At 39.2% G+C, this 25,522-nt stretch overlaps 1 protein-coding gene across 3 annotated transcripts; it reads left to right on the forward strand.

Annotated features, from left to right (window-relative positions):
• Positions 1-2,777: 2,777 nt before the first annotated feature.
• Positions 2,778-21,558, forward strand: CRBN (cereblon). Of its 3 annotated transcripts, none has more exons than XM_068694275.1 (11): positions 2,778-2,936; positions 5,905-6,017; positions 6,184-6,386; positions 7,260-7,409; positions 8,778-8,940; positions 12,033-12,095; positions 12,784-12,868; positions 13,395-13,510; positions 15,044-15,108; positions 16,855-16,986; positions 17,954-21,558. In XM_068694275.1, exons 1-11 carry the CDS (start codon positions 2,870-2,872, stop codon positions 18,135-18,137), a joined length of 1,341 nt encoding a protein of 446 aa, XP_068550376.1. In that variant the 5' UTR covers positions 2,778-2,869; the 3' UTR covers positions 18,138-21,558. The 3 variants fall into 3 exon arrangements, with proteins under 3 accessions (XP_068550376.1, XP_068550377.1, XP_068550378.1); XM_068694276.1 differs by having other exon boundaries at positions 2,782-2,936; positions 5,908-6,017; XM_068694277.1 differs by lacking the exon at positions 2,778-2,936 and having other exon boundaries at positions 6,191-6,386.
• Positions 21,559-25,522: the final 3,964 nt, after the last annotated feature.

A 25,522-nucleotide genomic window follows, 5' to 3' on the forward strand; every position in this document is an offset into this window, starting at 1 on the left:
GCATTGGCTGCTTCTACATTCTGACAACTTATTTTCTCTCAGCTGGTGCCAAGTTAGGAGGGAGCGGAGGGATGCAAATGAGCTTTGGCATCTTACATGGCTGGAGGTTTTGCCACTACAGATGCTGGTAGCTCCTCCTCTTTATCCTCTTACCACTCGCATAGTTTTTCTTCCTGACAATAGTTGGGAAGAGGACACAGGAGTCCATATGCTGCATATGGCCCTCAGCAATGCCCAGTGAAATTCTAATTATTGCATTATTGCGAGATTTTAATGTCCTTTTTTTTTTTTTTTTTTTTCCCAGAAAGGTGATTAGTGTCCTCTGACTTGAAACTGCCAACAGCAATCTTGCAATTAGCCTCTAGTCCCACCCATCAATCGTAAGATACAAAAGAAACAGTAACCTCCACAAGGTCTGGTAGCATGGTATTTACATTTGTTTCTAAATTAACACTCTTATAAACAGCACTCCTATAAAAAAAAAACGAAAATCCATCACAGCTGGCTGTGTGTATCTTTGATAAACAGCTGCTAAAAAGAAAAAAAAAGCCCTTCATCATACTGAAGTGCTCCAACTTCATCTAAATTACAGTAATTTGGGCTACTCACAGACAGATTGGCACTGACCAGATTAACATACTTTGGCATACACATACACTTGCCCTGATCGAATTCAATAAAATAACTTGGGATTTACACAGTTGCTCTTCAGCCTACAACCTGCTGCTTTCTGTCTTTAACCAGACCCTGGGATAATGCCGCAGGAAGGATACCAAATAGCTCCTGGTGCTCCCAGTACAAGCTGGGGAGCACAGCACTGGGACGGATTGATGTGTGAGATTAGTGAACCTCACACTCTTCAAACTACACGCTGGCTTTTGTGATAATAAATTTAAGCATATATATATTAAATGTACTTTCTAAGAGGTTTAGGTTAAAAAATTAAAAATTAAGCACATATCAGCATACTTAATAAAATAAACATCCTAATAACAACGTGTTATCTGTCAGAAACACAGACCTTAAGAAAAATCTTCACTGTGTCTTCATTATGCCCTTGTAGGAAAGGCTAGTGGATTTTAATAGGTGTGATTTACAGGCAGAGACTAAATTAGAGTTTATGGCCAGTTTGTGGTTTTGGACTTAGATTTGAGGTGCTATCGAGAATTATACATGCTGCACATGAATATAGCTCTTAGCAGTATTAAGGTTAAAAAGAGATGCAGTATCATCCAAAATAAGAATTTTGGGGTTTTGGTCTCAAAATTTCCAGTAGTCGTAATTTTATTATGTTATCTATTTAGTTAGTTAGTTAGTTATTTTTTTTAAAAAAAAAAAAAAAAGCTCCTTCAGTCATGTGAATTATTTGAGAATCTCAGTAGTCATTAAAAAATAAGTTCTATCCCTCCTAACTGCAGAAACAAGCTTTAAAAAGTGATTGAAATGTACCCTTAACAATTAAAAAAAAATCAAAATTTATTACCATATCAAAAGAAGCCAAAAATATTTAGCATGACTGTTTTTAATCAAACCCTAGGGTTTGTAGAAGAAATGGCTCATAATTATTTAATATTTCAGTTTGCTAGACTGCCATACAGAATGACAACAAAACTATTAGATGTTTTTTATTATGGTTAATGTCATAGCTACAATATCCTGGAATTATGTATATTATACCCAGACGGTGCAGAAAAAAGCCATGGAATCACTGAGAAATTGAGTGTTTGTTTTATTCTTATAAATGCTTTGTGTATCATCATAGGAGTGTTTGTGGTATTCCTCTTTCAGCAGATGTGTTACTGAATCTTGCTCATACGCAGGTCGGTACAGACAACGAGTATTTTTAGATTTCCCACCCATGGCGCTGAGGAGGTCAGCATCCCACTGGAAAACTGGGGAACGACAGCCTGGCCGTGGAGGTGTGATATGGTTTAGTGGGGGACCGGTTGGTGTTAGGTCAGAGGTTGGACTTGGTGATCTTGTAGGTCTCTTCCAACCCAGGTGATTCTGTGTTCCCAGGCCAAGGCTGATCAGCACAGAATGACAATGCTCAATAGTTAGGTGGAAATGAGTGGCCAGCCCCTAGGTTGGTATGTGTCTGTGGTATTTATCTTTAAAATACGTTTCTCTGAAACACCTTAATTCTGAGAAACGTAGGAGCATGCGGTTGGGAGCATCGCATGGGATTTAGTGATTTGTGAGACTGCAGCAGAGGCCAACAGCAGCAAAAAGTAAACATTTTAACAGAACGGGAGAAGTCCCAGAGGCCTGGTATGATGGTTTTGTTTTTTTAAAGGGGGAAGGCAATGTGTAACTGGTGGGACTGGGCCGAACTGGGCAGCAAACCCACTCAGCCTTTTCATCGCTGTGTCAGCTGGTGCTCACCAGCAGCAGGACAGCTGCGACCTGCTCCTGGGGATGATGCCAGCCTCGTGTCAGGACATTTTGCACTTTTAGCTGGAAGCCTGAAGCATTTAGTTTCGGCCGTGCTACAAAACACAGTTTTCATCTTTTATTTTCTGCGTGTAGAACCAATTTTCACCGACGTTCTGACAGAGGGAAGGGACCCGTGTGCACCACACACGGCGCTGAGGCACTGAGGACGCCAGGAGGCCACGCCACCACCTCGGGCACCCACAGCGGGGCAGGGACACTCTGGGGGCGGCAGGCAGAGCCTGAGGCCCGGTGCAGCTCCGAGGGACGAGCCGGGGCCCGGCCGGGCTCCCCGAGGGGCACCGGGCACCGCCAGAGGCCGCTGCGCCACCACCGGGGGCTCCGGTGCTGGCCCCGGCTCCTCCTCCTCCTCCTCGCCCTTCTCCTCCTCCTCCGGCGGCGGCGGCTTCCCAGGCTCCTCTCCGGGTAAACAGCGATGGCCGCCGAGGAGGGAGGCGGCGAGCCCCGCAACAACATGGGCAACCACCTGCAGCCGGCGCCCGGTAATGGCCGCTGAGGGGAAAGGGGGAGGCGGCGGGGCCGGCGGGGGGCCGGGGGCAGCGGGCGGGGACCGGGCGTGAGGCAGGGCCGGGGCGGGACCGGGGGCAGGGGCAGCGGGGCGACAGCAGGGACGGCGATGAGGGTGTGCAGGACTCCAGCCACCCCGTCCTGCCCTGTCCTGTTCTGTCATGTCCTGTCCTGTCCTGTCCTGCTGCCCCTGGGCCTGTGGGGTGCTGGAGCTGCTCCTGGGCACGCTGCTGTAGCTCTCCCTGACATATATGTGAGGCCAGGCAGCAGTGGGAGGTTGTGCAGAGGTTGGCCACACCAGGCAGGGTTCAGAGAAGGGCAAAATCACCTGTTATTGTGCATCTTCTGTCGTTTTTATTTATTGAGCAAGTCCACCAGTCCATAGTGGAAGAATAGAGGCTCAGACACTGGGCCTTCAGGCATTAGGCAGGTGGTCAGGTGAAAGCACGCTGAGAAGACGTAGTTTCCACCAACGTGGGCAAATGCAGACACTTGACTCTGCAAATTTGGGCTGCTGGAAAACCTAACAAAACTTGAGGAAAGCATCCGTCGTTTTAGAAAGCCTCCACTCCGTCTAAATGCTCTGTAATGCCATTAGTAATCAGGGAAGCAGGATGTCCTCTGTACCGCACTTGAGGGCAGTGTTGAATTCCACCCCGTGTCCAGACTTCCTGCAGTATTCGTGCTGGAATTTGCAGAGCAGCCTGGTTTGTCTGTCCTCACACACCGTCATAATTCCTCGTGTAGGTACCCAGTGCATAATAACTTGCGTTTTTCTGATTTAGCATATAGGGCCTCCAAACTGACGTGAGCTCATGTTTTGGTTTTGGAAGCAACTCCTCCTAAACAACAAAAAATATTATTTCAGAATAAGCATGCACATAGCTCTAAGTCCTGCTGGTAACCAACGTAGCTGTGGAAGAAAATTGCATGAAAATTGTGCCTTTGGCACTTGCCTTTCTCTTGTTCCAGTGTACTCGAGGTCTCATTAATCATGAAAAAAATCAACAAAAATACGGTTAAGTGACAAATATACAGTTCCTTTTGTCTTCCTTCTCCTGTTCCTGTAGTGTGACTGAGTAGGAGAGTGAAGCCGGCGGTGTGTTTTCGACATTCACGTGGTGCTGCTGCAGTAAAATGAGTCATCATTTCTCTCAGCCTTCCAGCTTCCCTCTGCCACCACGCAGCCCTCAGTGTGCGATTTGGGAGAGAACGAGCAGAAGTTTGCAGGACGCGGTTGCTCTCAGATCAATGACTGTTAATTCCCTTTGTGTTCAGAAGAGCAAATGAAACAGCCTCTGTCTAAAAGGCTATTAAAACTGCTAATGATTCATGCAATTTAATGAGTGCATGTAAAGCAGAATATAATTTTCGGAGGAGATAGCTTCCCTCCCTGCAGCCCACACTGCTGCACCAGAACCACGTAATATTTCTGTTTGATGTAAATACAGTATTGGCTGGATCTGTAGCATGCGTGTGTCATGCTATTCCTCCTACAGAGAAGGGTCTGTAAACTGCAAGATCTAAAAAAAACCAAGTGAGATAAAACCAAAACATAACCATCAACTAAACCTTTTGTAAAGAGTAGGTTTAACAAATGTTCCTGAAGGCCAAAGAAGGGAAGTACACGCTCTCCAGAGACAGCTCATCTCTTCATTGTTCTCTCGTCCTCCCACTCAGGAGTAAGATCTAAGTGAGCAAGGGTGCTGGTGTTTCTGAAGGAAGGATCCTTCCTTACAAACCCTACCCCTTCATATGGTTTGCTTACAGTACATTTCAGATGAGATAATCGCTCCACCTTTTAAGTTGTCAACACTAATTGCAAAGACAAGCAACTAGACAGCCTGCTGTAAGGACATTTTCCTGCTGACGTATTAGTTTTCAAGATCTAAATGATGTTTTTTTGGCACCGTTGGGATTGTCTTTTACTCAGCAGCTACTGGCGTAACAATCCTGCAGATATGATTTGCAAAGTTTACAACAAATCTAATTTAGACGTGTCCTGGCATATAAATATTATTTATGTTCCAAGTGTCAGGAAATAGGATCAAATAATACAATTACAAGTGTGTGTTAATCCCATTATATTTGTTTTGGGTGAGTATTTACAGGCACACATTATATGGTAATACATGGAATGGTCAGTGAAACAGCATTTTAGAAACACGTTTTTTGTTATTTTTTTTTTTTTAATTTAACATATTTGTATGAATTTTATACAGATGCACTGGCTATGTGTTTAAGTAATAAAACATAATGATAATTTAACTGTCTTCTTGCCCAAAAGTGATTTCAGGATTGATTCCTAGAACTGAAAAATTACAAGAAAGTAGTAATTTATAAATTCTGTTTGGTATCTTAAGATGTATTTGTAGAGTCATAACATTCCCTTCCTTTGTAGTTATCTTTCTTGTATGTGCCTTCCTGTGTGTGGTACACAGTGAGCAGAGGCTGACAGCAGTGAAAGTGTCTAGAAACATCAGCAAGAGGCTGCGTGAATGTGGAGCTTCGGATTACTTGGAAGTCAGTTGCTTTATGAATAGTTATAGTGTAGAGTGTTGTAGCACTGTAAGTGATGTATTCAGCAGCGTGTAAGAAATTAAGTTAGCTGGTGTCCCTGCGTTATAGGCAGAACATGTTAGGAACTGTAACTAAAAGCTACTAGTGAAAAAAAATCTGAACTGACAGAATTTGGATGATATTAGCTGCCCAAAAAAAGGTTGTTCCTTAGCCTTTCAAAAATAAATTACCAGCTTTTGACCCTTTCTATAGAACAGTGGTTTTGCTGTAACAGCAAGAATTTTTCATAGTTTTTACAAATATGCAAGCTGCTTCACTTTAGCCTAGGAATATTTAATGTGTTTCTACAATTCTCTTGATTTTTCTCCATATCTTAATTTTCATTAATTGATTTGTACATGGTGTTCTGTCTGTGCTTATTAGTAGAGAGTGAGGAAGAGGATGACAATGAAATGGAAGTTGAAGATCAAGATGGTAAAGAAGCCGAGAAGCCTAACATCATTAATTTTGACACCAGTTTGCCAACGTCACATGTGGTATGTCTTTCTCTACGTGTCTTCTGTTAAATGCAGTTTGAAGAAGTTTTGACTGGTTTTGCATAACTCTGTTGTAAAACAGAGGTTAAAGGCCTAATTTTATTTTATCCTTGTAAGTCAACAAAGCCTGGTGTACTGCTGTCATTTCCTTACTTATTGTTTTCAGTATTTAGGTTCTGATATGGAAGAGTTCCATGGGAGAACGGTGCATGATGACGACAGCTGTCAGGTCATCCCAGTGTTGCCCCACGTGATGGTGATGTTGATTCCTGGACAGACGTTACCTCTTCAGCTTTTTCGCCCTCAAGAGGTTAGCATGGTGCGGAATTTAATTCAGAAAGACAGAACATTTGCTGTTCTTGCATACAGGTAAAATACACGAGTGGGTTTACTGATGGTATGCAGCATGTATTTGTAGCACAGTTACTTTGGATACTTAATCAAAAGCAGATGATTGCATCAGTTTTGTGGTGAATAACTAAGTTGTGACCTGAAATTGTTAGGCGAAAGATGTCTTCCAGTACATCAGGAAGAGGGGTTCATGTGTTACTGGGTTGCTTCATGACAGTATCACGGTTGTATAAGAGGAGCAGAAAGTGTCAAACATTCCTTGTTTGAGCATCCTCTTCATTTCGGTAACTTTGAATGCATTGCCCCATTTTGCTTAAAGAAGCATCCTTGATCTGAAATACAAAAATGAGATTCTTGTTTTGACAACTTCATTGTCATAAAGGTGTATTTGCTTGCTTTGTGTACAAACAAGCACAGACAATGGTTTGACAGGAGAGTAGAGAGACATGAGATGTTAGAGAAGTCAAAAAGATAAAGGCTAATATATCCCAAAAGAAGCTGGGAGCATTCCTCCCTCTTCACCCACATTTGCTATGGTTTAATTATGTAGGAAGTGGGAACAGTTGTTTTTTGGCAAGTTGGTCTAAAGAATTTTGATGCTTTCAATGTTGGCATTTCCAATACAGATACTTTGGTGATCCCCATGTTCCCAGATTCTTACCTCTACACCCTTAAGAAAACCAAATTAAATGGTTTAAAAAAAAATACCATTAGAAGTTGCTTTTAAAATGGAAAAATAATGGCTGTATTTAATTGAAAATATTTTACCAAGTTTAGCTTTTTGGTAACAGTAAGTGGTACGACTGTACAGTCAGTACAGGTGGATTGTGAAATCTGGATGAACAGTGCTATTTGGAGGGTAGGTAACCTTTTAAATTCTGTTGCTTTTAGTAATGTACGTGAAAGGGAAGCACATTTTGGAACAACGGCAGAAATATATGCCTACAGAGAAGAGCAGGAATATGGAATTGAAACAGTCAAGGTGAAAGCAATAGGAAGACAGAGGTTCAAGGTGCTCGAAATACGAACCCAGTCAGATGGGTAAGAAAATAATATGTTTAATTTTACATAATGCAAATCTTTCACCAAGGCATTTACCATATATTGTAGCCTGTCAGTCACACAACTGACTGATTAGTGTTTTTATGTTTAATTGGTAATTTCTTCAACTGTGTATTTTAGTGTTAGAGCTTTGCTCTAAAATTCTCTAAAGAATATTTGCGTGTATTTTGATGTGGTGTGTGTATGAAAATATCTGTCAGACCGACATTGTTTCAGAAAATTAAGCCAGAAAAAGATGTTGATTTGTCTGCATTATAAGTGGTAAAACTTTCAATATCTCTCACATTTGTGCTTAAACCAAATGTGAAATGAGAAGGTATTCTCCATTATCAGGTATGTGTCTTGTGTTATCTTGTGGAAAGGCTCCCTGATGCCATAGATAAGCCGCCCTGGCACCATAGATACCATTCTTAGGCTATCAGGACCCTCAGATGAAGAAACAAAGAATACCTTTTAAACTAGCTATTTCTTACTATCTAGCCTTTTGGTTACAGTTACCAAATTCTGAATTTTACTATTTAAAAAACTCAGTGTTGAACACAAGATGGCAGCACTTGGATAACTGCAGCAGCAATGGCATTGTTCAGAATGCTGTATCCAGAAGCAGTTATGATAAAGCATTTATTAGCTGTTAAAGCATTTTATTTTGATGGTTTCTTATCTACTGACTAGGAAAAAACACTTTTATACAGCATGGCCACAAGTTTCATTCATAAGTCTGAATTTTTAAATGTATGAAATAAAGGAAGTAAGATGAATTTTCTCATCATGGTAAGCTCTAGATTTGTTGGAGTCACTTAAACTTATATACAGTTACTCTGCTTTCAAATACTTTCAAATACAGCAGATGCCCTGTGCTTTAAGATACATAGGCATTCCCATTGTATCCTATGGAAAAGGAAGTTAACTGTGAGAGGAAAAAAGCAAAGTACCTTTTGATGAAAAAGTTAGAGCAGTGATTTCCTGGTTTTGTATGCCAGTGCAAAAATATTTGGTAAGCAGCTAGTTCTGATTTTTAAAGGCAAATGAAAAATAGAGATCGAAGTATCTTCAGTGTATTGCTTCTGTCTTCAGTTTAGGCATACTAAAGTCCAGTCAGCACAGTGGCTTTAATAATTTAGCAGAGGATGTCTGTATTTTAGACACATATGTTTGGTTTGCTACAAATATAATGTATGTTCCCTATGGTAATTTGATTTACATTGCTACAGTTTAAAAAAGAAAAAAGAAAACTTGGATGAAATGGATTCTTGCTTGAATTCTATAGTACCATGTAGTGATAAGCAGTAAAATCAATTTTTGAAACTCTAGTGTATGTGTATATATGTCTTTTTTTCCTTTTATCAGAATCCAGCAGGCTAAAGTACAAATCCTTCCTGAGCGAGTGCTGCCTTCAACAATGTCAGCAGTACAGCTGCAGTCTCTCAGCCGATGCCACATATTTCCTTCTTCAAAACCTACAGCGTGGCAGGACCGAGCTTTACGTCAGTGGTGGCAGAAATATCAAAAGGTCAGAAGCTAATTTTTTTTTAAATTACTATGTTTGACAGTATTTTGAAAATGAGTATGAAATTCCATCTGTCTTCAGAAGTGGATGCACGACTGGGACACTAGATGCCAACCTCCTGCTTTTTCACAGGCTGTGTGGTTATTTATCAGATGTTAGCAGCAGGGAAATACATGTTTTGTATGCGTTCTATTTGTTTTTAATTATAGTAGTATTTGATTAATGCTATTAACATAATATTTCATGTAATAATATTACAGTTGTTACTAATTTTTATATAAGCACCTCAAAGAGAATGCTGATTGCTAAAGCGTATAGGTGATGAAGTGTTCATGAAAAAAACAAAAACAAATTAATGTTTTTTTATTCGTAGGCAGGTCAAAGAAACATCTTGATGTTAACAGTCATTGCTGTGGCAATAAAAATAGTGACAGTCAGTGTTGACAGTGCTGTGGGTCTTGTTTTGTACTTACAGTAATGTTTGGCTTTGAAAGTGAGGATGCTTTTATAACTCTTTCTCTGTGGCTGGTTGATAGAGGTAGAAGAGGTTCTTAAAGAGCAGAGGTGACTCTCAAATTCCAACAGTGAAACGGAAGACCTTTGATGTCTAAAACGTAAGAACTTGGTTGTTTGGAATCTTAACTACATTTGCTAATTTTGTTTTAAAACCTGCTTCAGGTAGAGAATTGATTTCTGTACCTGCAGTTCCTTATTTACAGAAATTGTGGATCCACTGTAGAAAGATGGCTCTGTTGTTTAACTCAGTCAAATATTCCCACCCAGGCATTGGCTAACAGCTAGGCTGAAGGTCAGAGGTGGTCTGAGCATGCTTTATGGTGCACTTTCACCTTCTTATAAACATTTATCTATCTAAAGTTTTTGTTAATTTTTGTGCTTAGTAATTTTCTTTCTCAGTTTGCAGCAATATTTCAATACAACAAATTTATTTAGTCCAATTGCACATGCATTTCTAATTTTTTTTTAATTATTATTTATTGGTATTTGTTTAACAGACTTCCTGGGATAGATAATATGGAATCAATTTTGTAAATTTAATTCAGAAATTTTCTTAAATTTTGTTATGTTACCGAAAGTGACACATTAGAAAAAGGTCACAAATCTCTAATTGTTTCATGCAATCTACATACGTTAATGTGTTAGCTAATAGAAGAAGAAAGTGTTTTTACACGTGAACAATGTGGGTGAACTAGCAGTTCCATATTATTTCCTAGAGCTTTCAAAACTTTATTTGCTTTACTCTTTGATTAAAAAGAAAACCAAAACAGTAGAAGAGAAATAATCACTATCAAGATGTTGGTATTGCCATTAGGGAATTAGGGTCTACTTTTACTTCACTGGTACAAATTCTGGCATTGCTTGTTTACACTATTTTTGCAGCACTGCAGCTGTGACAATACTTGGGAGGGAATTTGCACTAAGATCATAGGGCAGAATTTTCAAGACTCCTAAGTGGCAGATGCCAAGCCTAAGCTACAAACTTCTGCATTGCTCAGGGGAATGATAAGGTGTGATTTGTGCTAGAGACATCTGTGCTATTTAAAAGGTGCTAAAATATGCATTTATTCAAGCGAACGTGTGTGCACTTTTACCAGTATACAGCATTTTCCTTTAGAAGTCTGAAATAAAGCATGCTGTCAAAAGGATGGTTTTGCTGCAATAAATTACATTCCTATAATAAGCAGCGTGCTAGCATGTTGTACTAGCAGAGCTGCACCACCAAAGCCTTTCAAGTGTAAACCTGGCTCCTTCTCAGGCACAAAGACCAACTGTCATTAGCAGTCAGTAAGTGTGCACAGTGAGGTTAATGGGACAAGAGCTAGCACTGAGGACAGGAGAGGGGATGTGGTGAAACTCTAAACAATTCGCCACTGTTTGCTTGGTGATACTTCTCTCACTGTGGAGAATTCATCAACTAATTAGAGAATTAACTAAGCAAATACCTTTACACTGCTGGTAATTGGTGGCTAACAAATTCAATTTTGTCAGATGAATGCAGGTAAAACCTAGAGCTTCTTGTCTGCAGGATGTGCGCAGGGTGCACACATGCTGAAGATAATTCAGAGGTGTGAGGTGGCTCTTTTTATTTTGTTCCACCTTGACTGCTGTTTTTTTGTGTGCAGATGTTTTAGTACACAGTTCAAGTGCACGCATTAGTCGTGTGCAGAGTGAAGTACGATGCAGCTAGCATGGCTAACTCCTGCTAGTAAAATTTTATTTTAAAAGACTAGAAGTCAGTAAAAATAATTACGAGACTTCGGAGTACTTTTTTCTGATGTTCTTGTTTTCTTCCTCCACGTTTGTTTCTTACTCCATAGTCCATTTGGGTATGTAATTTTATTCACAGGAGGCTGCTAGATGGATATTGTGCAATATTTTGTCTTTGGATAGCAATAATAAAGCTGTTTAATAAATTTTCAGTAGGCTGTCATAAGTATCGATGTTCAGTAAGCATTTCTGAAAATATTATTTCCATTACAAATAGATACAAGAACAAGAATGGATAGCAATATGTGATTAAGCATCAAGGCTGCCCAACAGTTTTCTTAGTCAGAAATGGTTCTGCTGTGAGAAGGCATCCTCTGAAACTCCTAACTTGTGTGTTGTTATTTTTAGCTATGTTTTTAACACATCACTTTTCCACTTTAAAAATATGACCATATATTCTTTGAATTTATAGATATCAGCTTAAGATACCTACTGTGGCCCATTAATCTCCTATGGTGACTAAGGAACAGATGTGCTATCTAATAGTACTTAAGTTTTTTAACTGTCTAGATTTCAGATAGATGCTGTTTTGAAATGCGTATTTCTCATCAGTAAGCAGTAAAAATACTTCTAATGCTGAGACAGATTTTCTGAGAAAATCCATGTATAGTTTATTTTATATAAAAGTCTTTATACAAAAGTCCTCAGTGCATCTGAGAAGTGTTTTGGAAGCCTCATTTTGAAGTACTGGTTTTGATGGTGATAATTTGTAGATAGTAAAATATGCCTCTGTTTTATTTGTGTGAACAAGAAATGTTGGTAAGATCTGCCAGTGTTTAAAAAATAAATATTTGTGATTTTGGTTTTAGAGGAAGTTTCACTGTGCAAGTTTGACATCTTGGCCCCCCTGGCTTTACTCTTTGTATGACGCTGTAAGTATTACCAAGTAATATCTAATTATTGGATAATATAAAAGTTTTAATTTTGGCTTGTAAGTTATGTTTTAAAGAAGGGTACAGCTTTCAGTTTACTGGTAAGAGCGGGAAGGACTTGCCTCTTTATAGTTGTTCCCTGGTGCTAGAGCATGCATCTGGGATGGATAGAAGAGGTTCAGGTTCTTGCTCTTTTGTTGTGGAACAAAAATCTTGATCCTCTGTCCCACATGCCTCAGATGAGTGTCCTAACCAACTTCAGTCACAGGTGTTGGCTTACTTAAAAATATATTTTATAGGTATAATATATGTAATCTTCATTTACTTATGTATATATGTATATTAATACATAAAGTGATTACTGTAAGGGAGGGACAGGTAAGGAGGAGACCAATTCTGCCTAGCCCTGATCTGTTTTATGCATCTGTAGAATTTGAACAGTTGTCTACTTGAGATTTATACCTACCATTGGTTGATTTTTGCCCATTTCCAATCTCCTTTTACACTTAAGTTAAAAATACAGAGGTATGAAGTGTTTATAATTATTGTAAGTCTTAAAAGCTAATGTCCACTAGGGAAAATAGCTTACTCTACATCTTGCTTCCTTTTTTTTTTTTTTCTTTTTTTTTTTTTTTAAAGAAAACAGAAATACCTATGTATTTAAATTAGGCTTTTCTTCTAAAAAAAGGAAACCTTGATGGAAAGAGTCAAGAGGCAGCTACATGAATGGGATGAAAATCTTAAAGATGAGTCTCTTCCAACAAATCCAATAGGTATGATGTTCTTCAGCTTATGAATTCAAATTTGAAAAGGAAAAAAAAAATCCTAAGAAAATAAGAGTTAGATAATTACTTTCAATTGACAGTCCATTCCTCACTTCCAATTTCCAGCAAATTTTGATGGCTGATTTTGACAAAAAGACGATAGAACTTTTAAAGGTGTGATCATCTCCAGCTGTTTTGAAAGATGTTCAGTAAAACAAATAGAACTCTGTGGTTCTCCATGGCAGGAAGAATGTGATAATCTTTCTTATGAAAGCATGAGCCAAAAGAATACTAGATTTTAAAAATTATTATGTAAGTCCAAGTGGTCCATCACTGGTGATCTTTAACTATGGATTAGACTAATATGTTAGAAGTAATTTTAGGTGTACGTGATCCAGCTTTAGGGCAGGAGGATATGCTGAGATGACCTCTGAAAGTCCATTATAAACTTAAGTTTTAGCACTCAATCTGTAAGAAGTAGTACACTTTAACTCTTCCTTAAGTTCTAACAGATCTGATACTTTCTCATTTCTAGATTTTTCTTACAGAGTTGCTGCTTGCCTGCCAATTGATGATGCATTGCGTATACAGTTGCTTAAAATAGGTAGTGCTGTTCAGCGACTCCGGTGTGAATTAGATATTATGAACAGAGTGAGTATTTATTTTACCTGTTATTTACTTTAAATTGTTCTCTGACACACGCACACACACACACACACAAAGTGACCGTTAGAATCTATAACAAGTAATTCATCTAGAGAGTGAGTTTGCGAGTTTTTATTTTACCTTCACCTTGAAAAGTTGGTTTAAGAAAGAAAATGTTGTTAATTCTAGACTTTATTTGGCAGGAAGAGCCACATTTGCTTTTGTCAGAAATTATTTGAAAACACGCAGCAATTCCTTCACCAAGAGGTGGTGCTAGTAGTCTAGTGTTGTTGGTACCGATCTTCGGAACATCAGAACACCATGTTGCTGTATAACATCCTGCAATCAAGTAGCATTGTGCCATGAAGACCTGAGGATTTTGTAACAAAAGATAAAGTATTGAATACTTCTTTGTAGTATTGAATTATTGAGTATAAATCTTAGACTAAAAGGATTTTGGCAAAAGACAGGTATTGACTTGTTAAGCAACACCTTTTAAAGTTATTTTAAAACTTCTCTTTTCTTATTTTCTTTCCATTCCATGGCCATGTAATGCTCTAAATGTAGGATGTAGTTTTATTTTTACATAGTACATAGCGTAATAATAACATACTATAAATTATATATTATAATGCAAGTATTTGTCAGTCAAACTCATGTCAAATCCATCTGTTTTAGGAGCAGTGTTTGCTAAAAACATCTTGCAACATTTGCAATAGCAGTTCAGATTGCTATTCTCTTTCCAGAGAGAAAACATTTAAAGAGTCATCAGTTAAAATGTAAAAGAGTCATCAATTAGAAGTTTTAACTGTAAACTTGCTTATGTCTGGTAGTGGTAGTTGGAACATTTACTATCCACTTTTTGAATGGAGAGACAAATTAATGTTTCATTAAAGTATTCATATAACAGTGCACCTCCTGAAAATTCATGGTAAAGTATTCTACTAAGCTGATTTTTAAATGGCTATTTTCCTGGTAATGTCAGCAATTAATTGCTTGTTCTGCTTTATAGAAATTATAGGAGAGAAATTGCTCTGTCATAATCTTTAAGAAAAAGATCAATGCATCTTACATATTTGTCTTGAGAAATTCAAAATCATTGATCTACAGTATTCGCAAATTTTAGCAGAATTTAATGATTGCATTCATCTTGATGATTGTGTTTGTCTTCCTTTTGTGTTATATATTAAAAGAGCAAAGTTTCTTTGTTTCTAAGTTAGATTTTAAAGACCTTAGCAAGTTGACTTGCTTATTGTGAAGTCAGATTAATCAGATCCTCTTTTTATTTTAAAAAGCAAGTGTATAAAGATTTTTTTTATCTTTTGTATAACAATTAACATTTACCATAAGTATCGAAAATGCCTATACATTTTTATCCTTTGGTATAAAGAGAAAATGTAAGTGATTCCTGCCCGGATAAACAAAGGAATCGGTACAAAGCCTATTATGGGGGAAGGGGAGAGAAATTTTATTATTTGCCAGTGTGATGACAAGTATCTGGAAATGAATGAAATTACCATGTTGGTTTTTCTTTTCAAGTGTACATCTCTTTGTTGTAAGCAATGCCAAGATACAGAAATAACAACCAAGAATGAAATATTCAGGTGAGTTTATTGCTCTTAATCTTTGTGAGGTTCTTGATCAGAAACATTGGCACAGCAAAACACATTTTGCCGGGGTATGTCTTAAAACTAATGTGTTTTCCACAGCTCTAATAAAATTTAAGTAAATATTTATAGGGAATTTTCTTTATAAAACAAACCAGGTTATTTGAGCTTTTTTAATAAAAAGTTAGTAAATTCAAACATCACCATGTATATTGTAACACAAGGCCTTTCACAGGAACTTCTTATATCACCTAGTCCTGCATCTTGCCACGTGCACTCAGTGATGAGTTTTGAACTCCAAAACTGTACGTATAAAATTTGGGACGTCATGAAATAGTAGGACAAAAACTACTTTCCTGGCACTTCATTTTGACTTTCTGTATGCCAACAAACTTGAGCAGCAGACTAAAATGTGCTAATTGTGTTGTACAGATAGGATCCCAGGACGTTGTTGTGTAAGCAAATTACCCCTGTATGTTGTTAAGCATTGTGATACCTCCCTCATTTAAAGAACATAGGGTTTAAGCCTAATAACTGTACTAGGCCCTCACTGTATATTCAACCTATACAATATCTTCCATGTTAAACAATGATAAGACTGTACGTTTTCCAAATGATTGGTACTTCTGGCAGTCTTGTCATTGTTTTCATCTTGGATAACTAATGTCTGTCCATCACCTATGATAATATGAAGGTTAAAAGATGCCTTGGTGTAAGAACGTAAGACTCCCCACAGTTTTCCTTTGTCAGTGTGAAAAGAAGCTGATGCGATAATTAAAACCCATTTCTTATCTTCCAATTAAATGATGGATTCCAGAAGTGACAATTCCTGCTGTGTTGACATGATGTACTTTGACAGAAGAATGATGAGATGTTAGTGTAATGAATGCACATTTTTGCTGACTTTTAAAGTTCGATTTAAGAGTAGCAATATAGATGCTACTTGTTTTTATTGGAAGCTGTTACTCAGTAGAGGCAAGTAAAATAAACTATGAGTCTGTCGTGCTTTTTATTTATTTATTTTTTTTTACAACTACTGAGCTGTACTTTTTTGAGGGAAACATTAATAACAACCTTAAGTGGGGGAGTTGCATAACAACATCCTGTCAGCTATCCTCTAATAACTTGTCCTCCTTAGCAATAACTTGTCCTCCTCAGCTGGGCAAGATGCAGCTGAATATTTTAATCTCTACTTGGGATAATATCTTTTTAACTACCTTTACTAAAGTAGAGACTTTTAACTGGATAACAGGAGTACGTTAAGGCAGTCCCTTCCCTCGGCCTGCCAGCAGTGCCGGGTCTGAGGTACCCCAGGGCACAGCCGGCGCTCCTGGCTGCTAGGGCACACTCCTGACTTGTATTCAAGTTGTTGTCAACAGCACTTCCTAAAGATGATTTCCTATCGTCTGCAAACTCTGTATGCTTTTGAGTCCCACATGAGATCATTTACAAAACCATTGAAAAGAAGTGGCCCCAAAATGGAGCCCTGAGGAACCCCACTAGTGTCTGGTCACCAGCCTGAAGTAACCTCACAATATTTGTTTGCTTGCTATTTTACATAACTATTTGCTTTCAGATTTTAATAACATAATTAAAGGTAGATTTTTTTTCCACAGACTGATGTTGTTCTTTTGCTATGCAAAATAGTTTTAACCATCATTAGCTGTTTTTCATCTGTTTACATCTGAGAGCTTTTTTTTTTCTTTCATGAACTTCGTCTAAATTCTTAATTGTCTGTTGTAGTTTGTCCTTATGTGGACCCATGGCAGCATATGTGAATCCTCACGGATACATCCACGAAACCCTTACTGTATATAAAGCCTGCAACTTGAATCTCAGTGGACGACCATCAACAGAACACAGCTGGTTTCCTGGGTAATACAATTAAAAGAAAATTTATGTCACACCTCTCTGGTAGGAATTATTTTGCCTAGATATGCACGCTTCAGGCACACATTCAAAACTTTGAATATTTAACCTCTCAGCAGCAGCTGAAATGTCAAAATATATTTGAGTTACAGTTTCACAAAAACATTATTTATAGTTCCACAAAAATACTTGTTACAGCTTCACCAAATCACTTTTCTGTGTGGCCCTTTCTGTACTGCAATGTCAGAAATCGTTCTTTTGTCCCTTTGGCTATTGTGTGTCTAAAGCAGCATAAAATATTACATTGCTGTATTTCTAGCCAGTCCAAGGTTCTTGACTAATGCATGCACTCATTAACTCTTGCATTTTTTTTAATTTCGTTTATTTTCTGGACTGTCACATAACACTGAGTAATGACTTGGAGGGCAGGTGGCATATCTGTCATAAGAATTGCATGCTTCAAGATTCCCTGAGAAAAACTTTTAGCTTATAGTATCTGGAGTTAATTTTTCTCATCCTTACCTGTTTTCTTGGTTCTTTTCTTCTCTGGTTTTGAAATATTCACGTTCTGACTTTTGAAGCTGTTAAAGAAAAATCTGTCTGGAAAATGTGGTTCCCTTTTAATTTATCTTCTGTGCAAAAATCACTTTTATTTCAGTTAAGTGAATTACTCTCCAAGAACCACTTTCTGACTCTCTTTTTATGGCACACAGCATTTCATTATATTGTTGAAATGCTGTGCTACTAAAATACTTCAGTTACTTTCTATACTTGAAGGCTGATTTATTTTTTATTTTTTACGATTTGCAGGGTTTTAGATGAGAGCTGGATACCTTGATTCCCTAAGATTCTTTGAAAATCCAGCTTCAAACTATTATTCTCTGTTCACTTCTGTAAGTGAACTGTGGTCTAGTGTTTTGAAAGCATCTTTTCTTTACACGTTAGCATCAACCTTTTCTTTTGTTTTTGATAGGTATGCGTGGACTATAGCCCAGTGCAGAATCTGTGGGAACCACATGGGATGGAAGTTCACAGCTACCAAAAAGGATATGTCACCTCAAAAATTCTGGGGATTGACACGGTCTGCTCTCCTGCCTCGAATTCCAGAAACAGATGATGAATCGGGCCAAGATAGATCACCGTTACTCTGCCTGTAATCTAGTAACCTGCTTTTGGAGGTGAACAGGCAGTGCTCTGTCTTTTAGATGCATCTGCTCAGTTCTGCATCTGATGCTTACTTAACCTTAAAACAGAATAAAAAACGACCCCCCCCCCCAAAAAAAAAAAAAAAAAGCACACACCAAACAAGCAGGCTCACTACGTTTGGATTTGGTGTGCATCCACATTACTGTTGCTTCAGCCACCCTGACAACTGAAGGTTGAATCTTTAAAATGACAGCTGGGGAGAGAAGGTGGTATGAGACACCAAGAGATCACTTTGATTCGTCTGGACAGAGTTGACTGAACTTTCTACTTCTGTGTATAATTTCAGAAATGTTTACTGCTATCAATCTACAGTGAAAGAAGGAGACAAAAACTAAGATTGCAATTAAACAGAGTATAATTTATGCAATATATGATGGTAGATACCAGTTACTGCGGAGTATTTCCCGTAATATACTTCAGTGTTTTTGATGAGAATCCCTGTTTCTAACTATGTGGAATACTTCCAATTTTATGCTCGTGCTGTTTCTCAATTATTAACTGAATAACCATAAAAAAGAGTACAAGGCTGAAGCATGTATTTTGACTGATACTGTGTTGGAAATGTTAGTGGCAGTATGTAACTGGCTGAAGCAAGAGCTGCCTGCAGCTAGAACAAGCATGTTACAAATGCCCTTTGAAAAAAAGCTATTATTATGTATATGGTCCTTATAAGTTATCTGATATATTGAGCATTTTTGACTTTAAAAGTCTTTTAAATTTTAAATTATTTATACAAAACATACAGATCAGTCCCAGAACATAAAATACATTGTCATTTACTGTTGAATGTGCTTATATTTACTTTCCAAAATTATTTCTGTGAAGATTAGTTTACAGGTATGCATGCCCAGGGTTCTGTGAAGTATCCTCTACAATACGTGACTGTAGAGATAAGGTTCTCTGGTTTTCTATCCTTTTGATAAGGGGGAGGCAACATATCTTTTTTTTTTTTCTTGTAGACTTTCATATCAGAAGGTAAAATTTTGCATTAGCACCTTACCCTACAAAAGGCAAACGTTTCTGAATAAAACAGAAACAAAAGACAGTGCTTTTTGTTTATTTTTGTTTTCTGGAGTGCTGTCTGTGCTACAGACATGGGTGCCAAAACGGGGCAGCTTTTGCTGCTGCTGGGTTGATTTTTTCATCAGAATGCACTTTGATGGCAGAAACTGAAGATGGCAAGATTTCTTCAGTTTGTGTGTACATACATGTTTTCTTTTTCTTTTGAAGCCTTTTCATTCACTCTATTTCTTCTGTGTAAATCTTTAAGAACTTGCATTATTAAATACTATGACACAAAACTGCTTAGGATTGAAGACATAAGCCACTAATTGTTCCTTCTCAGTCACACTCTTACATCAAACATGTAGCATGGATAGATTACTGCAGTGAAAGGCTAAAGCCAGACCTCTACAAGACAAGTAGCTGATTTAAGTGGTAATGTGGTATTTGTTACAGCACAGCTGAGAAAAAATCCAGATGTGAAAAGACGCTAGAAGCTGAAAGGCTGTTAGGATAGTTTATTACGCTAGGTATGTAGAAACTAATGATTGTGTAACTCAGGTTTAGTTCTTTGAAGCCTTCTACCTCTGTGCTTCTGTGATAACTTTTGTTCTCTCCGTAGACATCTTTAATACCATATTTAATTGTGTGTGCAGTGCTCTGACTTGCCAGTGAACCATGAAAAGCAATACTTCTTTGAATATAATTCTGAACAAATAGAGGGTGAACGATGGCTCATTTTCTTAAAGAAAACATTCTGTATTTTGATTATGTTTCTGTAATAAGCTTTCAAAAGACTGACACGGGAAGCGCTAGTGTGAGCGAGAGACTGTGAAACTTCTGTACTTAGCAAGCACCGAAGTCATACTTTGCTTTCCCCCTCACTCCCTGCACAGGCACAGACATACATGCAGCACGCAAATGGGTGCACACAGACACGTGTGGCTTAGCTGTAGGCTTAGTTTATTTTTTCCCTCTGAGATACTCAAGTACCTGTTGTTCCTGTCGCCCTCGGTAGGTCTTGTGGGCAGTGGGAAGGCTGAAGGTGCTTTAAAGTACCTTCTGCTGCCATTTGCTTTAAGCATCCACAGAGGGTTTGGTGAGTGGAGCTTTTAAAATGATCGTTTTCTCAGCTCTCACTGAACTTCATAAGGTGTTTTGGGTTTTGGCCAAGTCTTTCAGATTGCCTCAACTGAAAAATGGCATTACGGTGGCAATGTTTGAATACAAAATAAGCATATTTTTGGTATTGTGTATATATAGTCAAATGTAAACTAATATAATCGAGATAAGTCAGAAGTAAATTTCGCTCTAACTTAATTTTATTGTTGATGATGCTTTTCCATCTGCCTAACCTTCTGTGTAATTTGCCATTTCAAAGTCCATGACAATTTCCAGGTTGAAAGCAAGTATAATTCACCTTGCTGCAGAAATGATGAATCCTGCTGTGGTGAAGCTGGCCATTGAACTGGTACATGTGTAAGAATTCCCAAAATGTACCGCATGTGACTTTCAGCGTGGATGTAGAGTTGTGAATGGTTCAGTACGTTGGTTAATATTTTCTATGCTTCTTTTCTCTTTTTTGGAGAGAAAACTACTAGAATGTTGGGATTGTGGAAAATTATTTCTGACAAATATGGGCATCATACGCTCTTGAGAGCTAAGTACAAAGGAAATCAGCAAATTTGATGATAATAGCTGTATTTACTACGTTCATTGGTTGGCTTGTAGTTTCATGCTGTAATTAATCCAACTGACATGCTGGCTGCTGCCAAAAGGGACTGCTTCTCTCTTCTCTCCCACTGTAATTTGTGTCTGTACGTGAGACCTGGGAATTACAGAGTCACAGGATCGGAGCACTGATCGCACAGCCACATCGTGCCAGGTCTGACAGAGGAAGGATGAAGAAGCATCTGGGAGGGATAGACTGGGGACTGCCCTGTTGAGCAGAAGATCTCAGCTGGGTTGGAGTACGAGCAGCGTAGAACTGTTCGTTTGCAAGCTATCATTGCCGCAGCCGTAGAATAAAGACGTCATACAATCGGGGCCTGTAATTTTGCAAGTTTTCATATATTTTAGTTTAGATGATTAGGTAGAATCACAATAGGACATTTGCACACCTGTTCTGAAATGTTCAAACTGTTCTTTTTTTTTTTTTTTTTAAATAATAATGCTATTTTTGTATGTGCTGCAATTAATTTTGTTGCTCATTGTTTTTCACCTTTAATTGCTTTGTACAAGCTGCAGAAGGGGTAGCACATTCTTTGCTTTAACTCTTCCTCTGTCTGCCTTTTGGGACAACTTTTTCTGAGAAGTCTTGTTGCTTGCAAACATTTGCAAAGAATAAAATTCAATCTGTTTCAAAACTGATCTTGGAGGACACATTTTTTGCTGACTGGAACAGAAAGAAAATGGGTTTACACTGTGTTTTGAATTGTATTGGTTACGGAAAATGATGCTAAGGGAGATGAAGAGCAATGGGCACAGCCACCTCCTCTACTTGTTCCACCCCAGCATCACTCCTGGCTGGCCACTGGAGCCCAGCTGGGTGCCCAGGGAGCTGGGGGCTCTTTTTTATCTATCCCCCTTCTTTGCTCCTCCTGCTCCCCCTTCACCCTGCACGCCCCTGTGGCTTTGCAGAGCCCTGCAGTTTCTGCACCCACCCAGTCTGGGCCAGCTGGTTCCCATCTTGTAGCTGTGAGCTTCATCCTGGGACCAGCAGCACCTGCAGCTTGTTAGCCCACCTCTGAGTTGTGACCAGGAGGCCTTAGAAGGCTTCAGTCAGCTAACCCTGCTGCAGTAAACATGCCCTCATCCTTACGTGCTCTCAATTAGTGTGACCAACCAGATGTAGTTCCCATCTTTCATATTCCCCCTTTCGTGTTACCCCTTGTTGCTTTGGAAAAGGGCCCTTGACCCCAGAGCCTTAAAGGAGCAGATGCTCTCCTTCTACGTACCCTTGCAAATAACGCGTTCAGTAAATGAGGTTCTGCTTCAAAGAATGCCCAGCCTCAACAGGCAAAGGACAAGGCACAGAACAGCTTGAAGACAAAGCATAGGTTGTCATTCCAACTAATAACTAAAATGAACCATTAGGACATTCATCTCAAACTCTTCTGTCTCATCTGTACATATATTTTAATCTGTGTGAGCAATTCCTAGATAACACTGCTAGTGCAGGACTTGTTCCTACTGCAAGAATGTCCTGCTCTTACTAAAGCTCTGCAGCATGCCCTGAACCTTGCCTTCCCCTGTATTTTCAAATCTTGGTGTCTTATGAGAGCTTTGCATGGCTGCATGATGATCCCTCCCCCCAAAATGTGCAGGTAGTATGAACTCAGGATGGGTGCCACACTGCTGGAAAAGCCCCACAATTTTTCTAAGTGTTATTTAGAATCACACGGAGTGTGTGACAAAAGCACAAGGATTACAATGGGGATTGCCATGCTGTTTCTTAACAAAACCACCTGCACATGCCCCGGAGCATGCTTCCCGGCCTCATATTTCTTTTGGTACAGTTTTATCTGAAGGTACAGTGACTAAATGAGGCTATAGGATTGTAGTTTAGGCTATATGCAGGTAGTGGAGCATGCTGAATTGAATTTCAGACTCTTTGGGAGCTATTGTCTTACCAAGTTATAAAGAAATTACCTAAAATGTCAAAGCTTTAAATCCTTGTCCCCTTGCACAGCCTGGTAATGAAGGATGCTGTTAGTCTTGCTAGCACAATGCTCTCCTAATGGAACATAATCTGCACTGTCCCGTCGGAGCTGGGAGAAGCTTTTTAAGGGAGGAAAAGGAATGATTACACTACAGCCGATCCTGCTCCACGATATTCTGTTAGATTTGTTAATTTATTGAGGCTTGTAAGAAAGGTCACCCACCTGAACGAGAGCCTTTATAGAAGACTGGATACCTAAAGATGTTACCCCTGATTTTACTGGCTCCATAGAGAAATTATAACGGGTTTGATACGAGCGTGTGTTCTATGGCTTCCTTAATCTTAGAGTGCTCTTCTAGAGAAGGCAAATGTGACTTTTAGAGTGCTGAGAGGCCACACAAATTGAAAAGATTCATCAGTGTCCAAGTATTGTGGCACTTTGCATTCAGACAGTTTATGTTTTCCTCGCTGTACACATTTTTCCCTGCCCATTGGTACCTCTGCTTCTAGTACATGGGAACAAATAGGTTGGTATTGCCATCAAAAAACTATTTGAGTCCTAATCCCTCGAGATTCCCATTTAAGTTAATGAGCCATTTGTGTCTGTACCATATGGGGAAGTAAAATAAGGATAATAATCCTGCTTTTATGTTCAGCTAGATGAATTCCCATGTACAACGCTTATTTATTGTGCAAGCTGTAGATACAGGCGTCGCTCTTTCCCCAAGCTGAACAGAAACAAGGTCTGGGGGGGCTGAGGCGTAAACTTAACAGACCATGGCACAGTTCATAACTGTTTAGGAAGCACAGCTCCCAGAAGTGCATGTGCGCTGGAGATTTCTTTGTGAATCTACTGCAGTGTGACTGCGTTTGGAAACCCAGCGCAGCGCCTGGCCCACTCCAGCCACGCCACTGGGGTGACTTCAGGGGCTGTGCCTGGTTTGTGGGGGCGTGGGGACAGGGCTACAGGCCCTGCACACAGCTGCAGAAAATGTTCTTTCAACAGGTGCAGGGAATCTGAAGCAAGGGCACAGGGAACAGATTACTTCAAGCTGGTGAACTGACACTAGCGGGGTTCCTCAGGACTCCATTTTGGGGCCATGTCTCTTCAGTGTTTTTATAAATGATCTGCATGCAGGACTCAAAAGCATACAGAGTTTGTGGATGATAGGAAATTAGGAAGTGCTGTTGATGGTCAGGAGTGTGCCCTGGCAGCCAGGAGGGCCGGCCGTGCCCTGGGGTGCCTCAGGCCCGGCACTGCTGGCAGGCCGAGGGAAGGGACTGCATAGAGTGCAGCCACCATGTGCCGCACAGGCCAGGCCTCCACAGGAGGAGGCCTCCTCACAGCCTCTATACACATATCTATGTATACATCAGACATATATATAGCTATGTAGATGTATACACATAGATGTAGATGTATACACACAGAGGAGGCCAGCGTGGCAGTGCCTGGGGGAGCTGCTCCAGACGCTGCCCTCTGGCGCAGCTGACGTCCTCCCAAGGGTTTACTGAGCTGCCGTGCCTCCCCCCAGGTGGTCGTGGGGCATTTGTGGTTATTTTCTTCATATCTTTCCTTCAGGCCTTGGGTTCATAGGCTCTGCAGGGAGAATCAGACATGCCCTTTCCCCTAAAAATTCATTCAAGCCACTCTGGCCTTTCAATCATTTTTACAGATCATTACATCTTGAGAGAATGGTAAAAACGTTCATTAATCCTCAGAAACCATCTGTGAGGGAAGCCAGTTTGGATTATTTACCATTTTGCCCTTCACACAAGGTTTCCCCCCAGGGCAGTGATGAGCTTGGGCAGGGGAGGCACCTGTGGCTCCCTCAAACACAGAGGCTCTGGGCTGCAAGGATGTTTTTGGTCTGTGCACTCCTGTCCTGCTGCTCCAGACTCCAATTTGAACGAAAATTAGCTTCACACACAGGAAAAAGAGAGTTTATTTCATTATTCTTTGCAAACTGTTAAGACATGTCCCCCCAAGGACAAGAGGGCATATGGGAAATGTTAATCTTTTGCATTTTTTTTTGCAAGAAAAAAAAAAAAAGAAAAAACACCAGCCAACCAAACTGAAATAGGTTGATTTACATCAATACTGGCAGCAGATTTTTAAAAGGGACATCACAGTGGGGAGTAGTGGACAGCTACCAACCAGCAAGTCCCCAGGTGTTTCTGATACCTAACTTTTAATTAAAACACATTGTGCACATTGTCTAACTAGTCAGGTAATCCTTTGGAGAAGGGTATTTTACTTGACCATATATGTTTAAATGCTTCATCTCTTATCACCGATGTGATATTTAAATATTTTGTACTCTATAAAAAATGTTTATTCAAACAGATCATTTTCCAGAACTCAACCTGTTACTGCTTGTTTAAAATATGCCATTGTTTTGATTGAATGCAGTTTCCTTTTTACTAGGATTTAATTTCTTTGAAATGTAATAAAACAGAGATGCTGGAAAGACCAAATGGAAAGAAGTATAACAAGACTTTTAAACGAGCTATTTGAGCACATGTGCTAACTACACTTAATTCAGAGCAGGAGTATTTAATTATGATGCTTTCAGAACAATCTGTGCTTTTTTCAACTGGCACCAGAGATCATAAAGCTTTCAAGTTGCTGTCCTTAAACATCAGAAAAATCCTACCTCCAAGTGGGGTTTG

Source organism: Anas acuta, chromosome 11 (genome assembly GCF_963932015.1).
Source record: "Anas acuta chromosome 11, bAnaAcu1.1, whole genome shotgun sequence".
Lineage (NCBI taxonomy): Eukaryota > Metazoa > Chordata > Aves > Anseriformes > Anatidae > Anas > Anas acuta.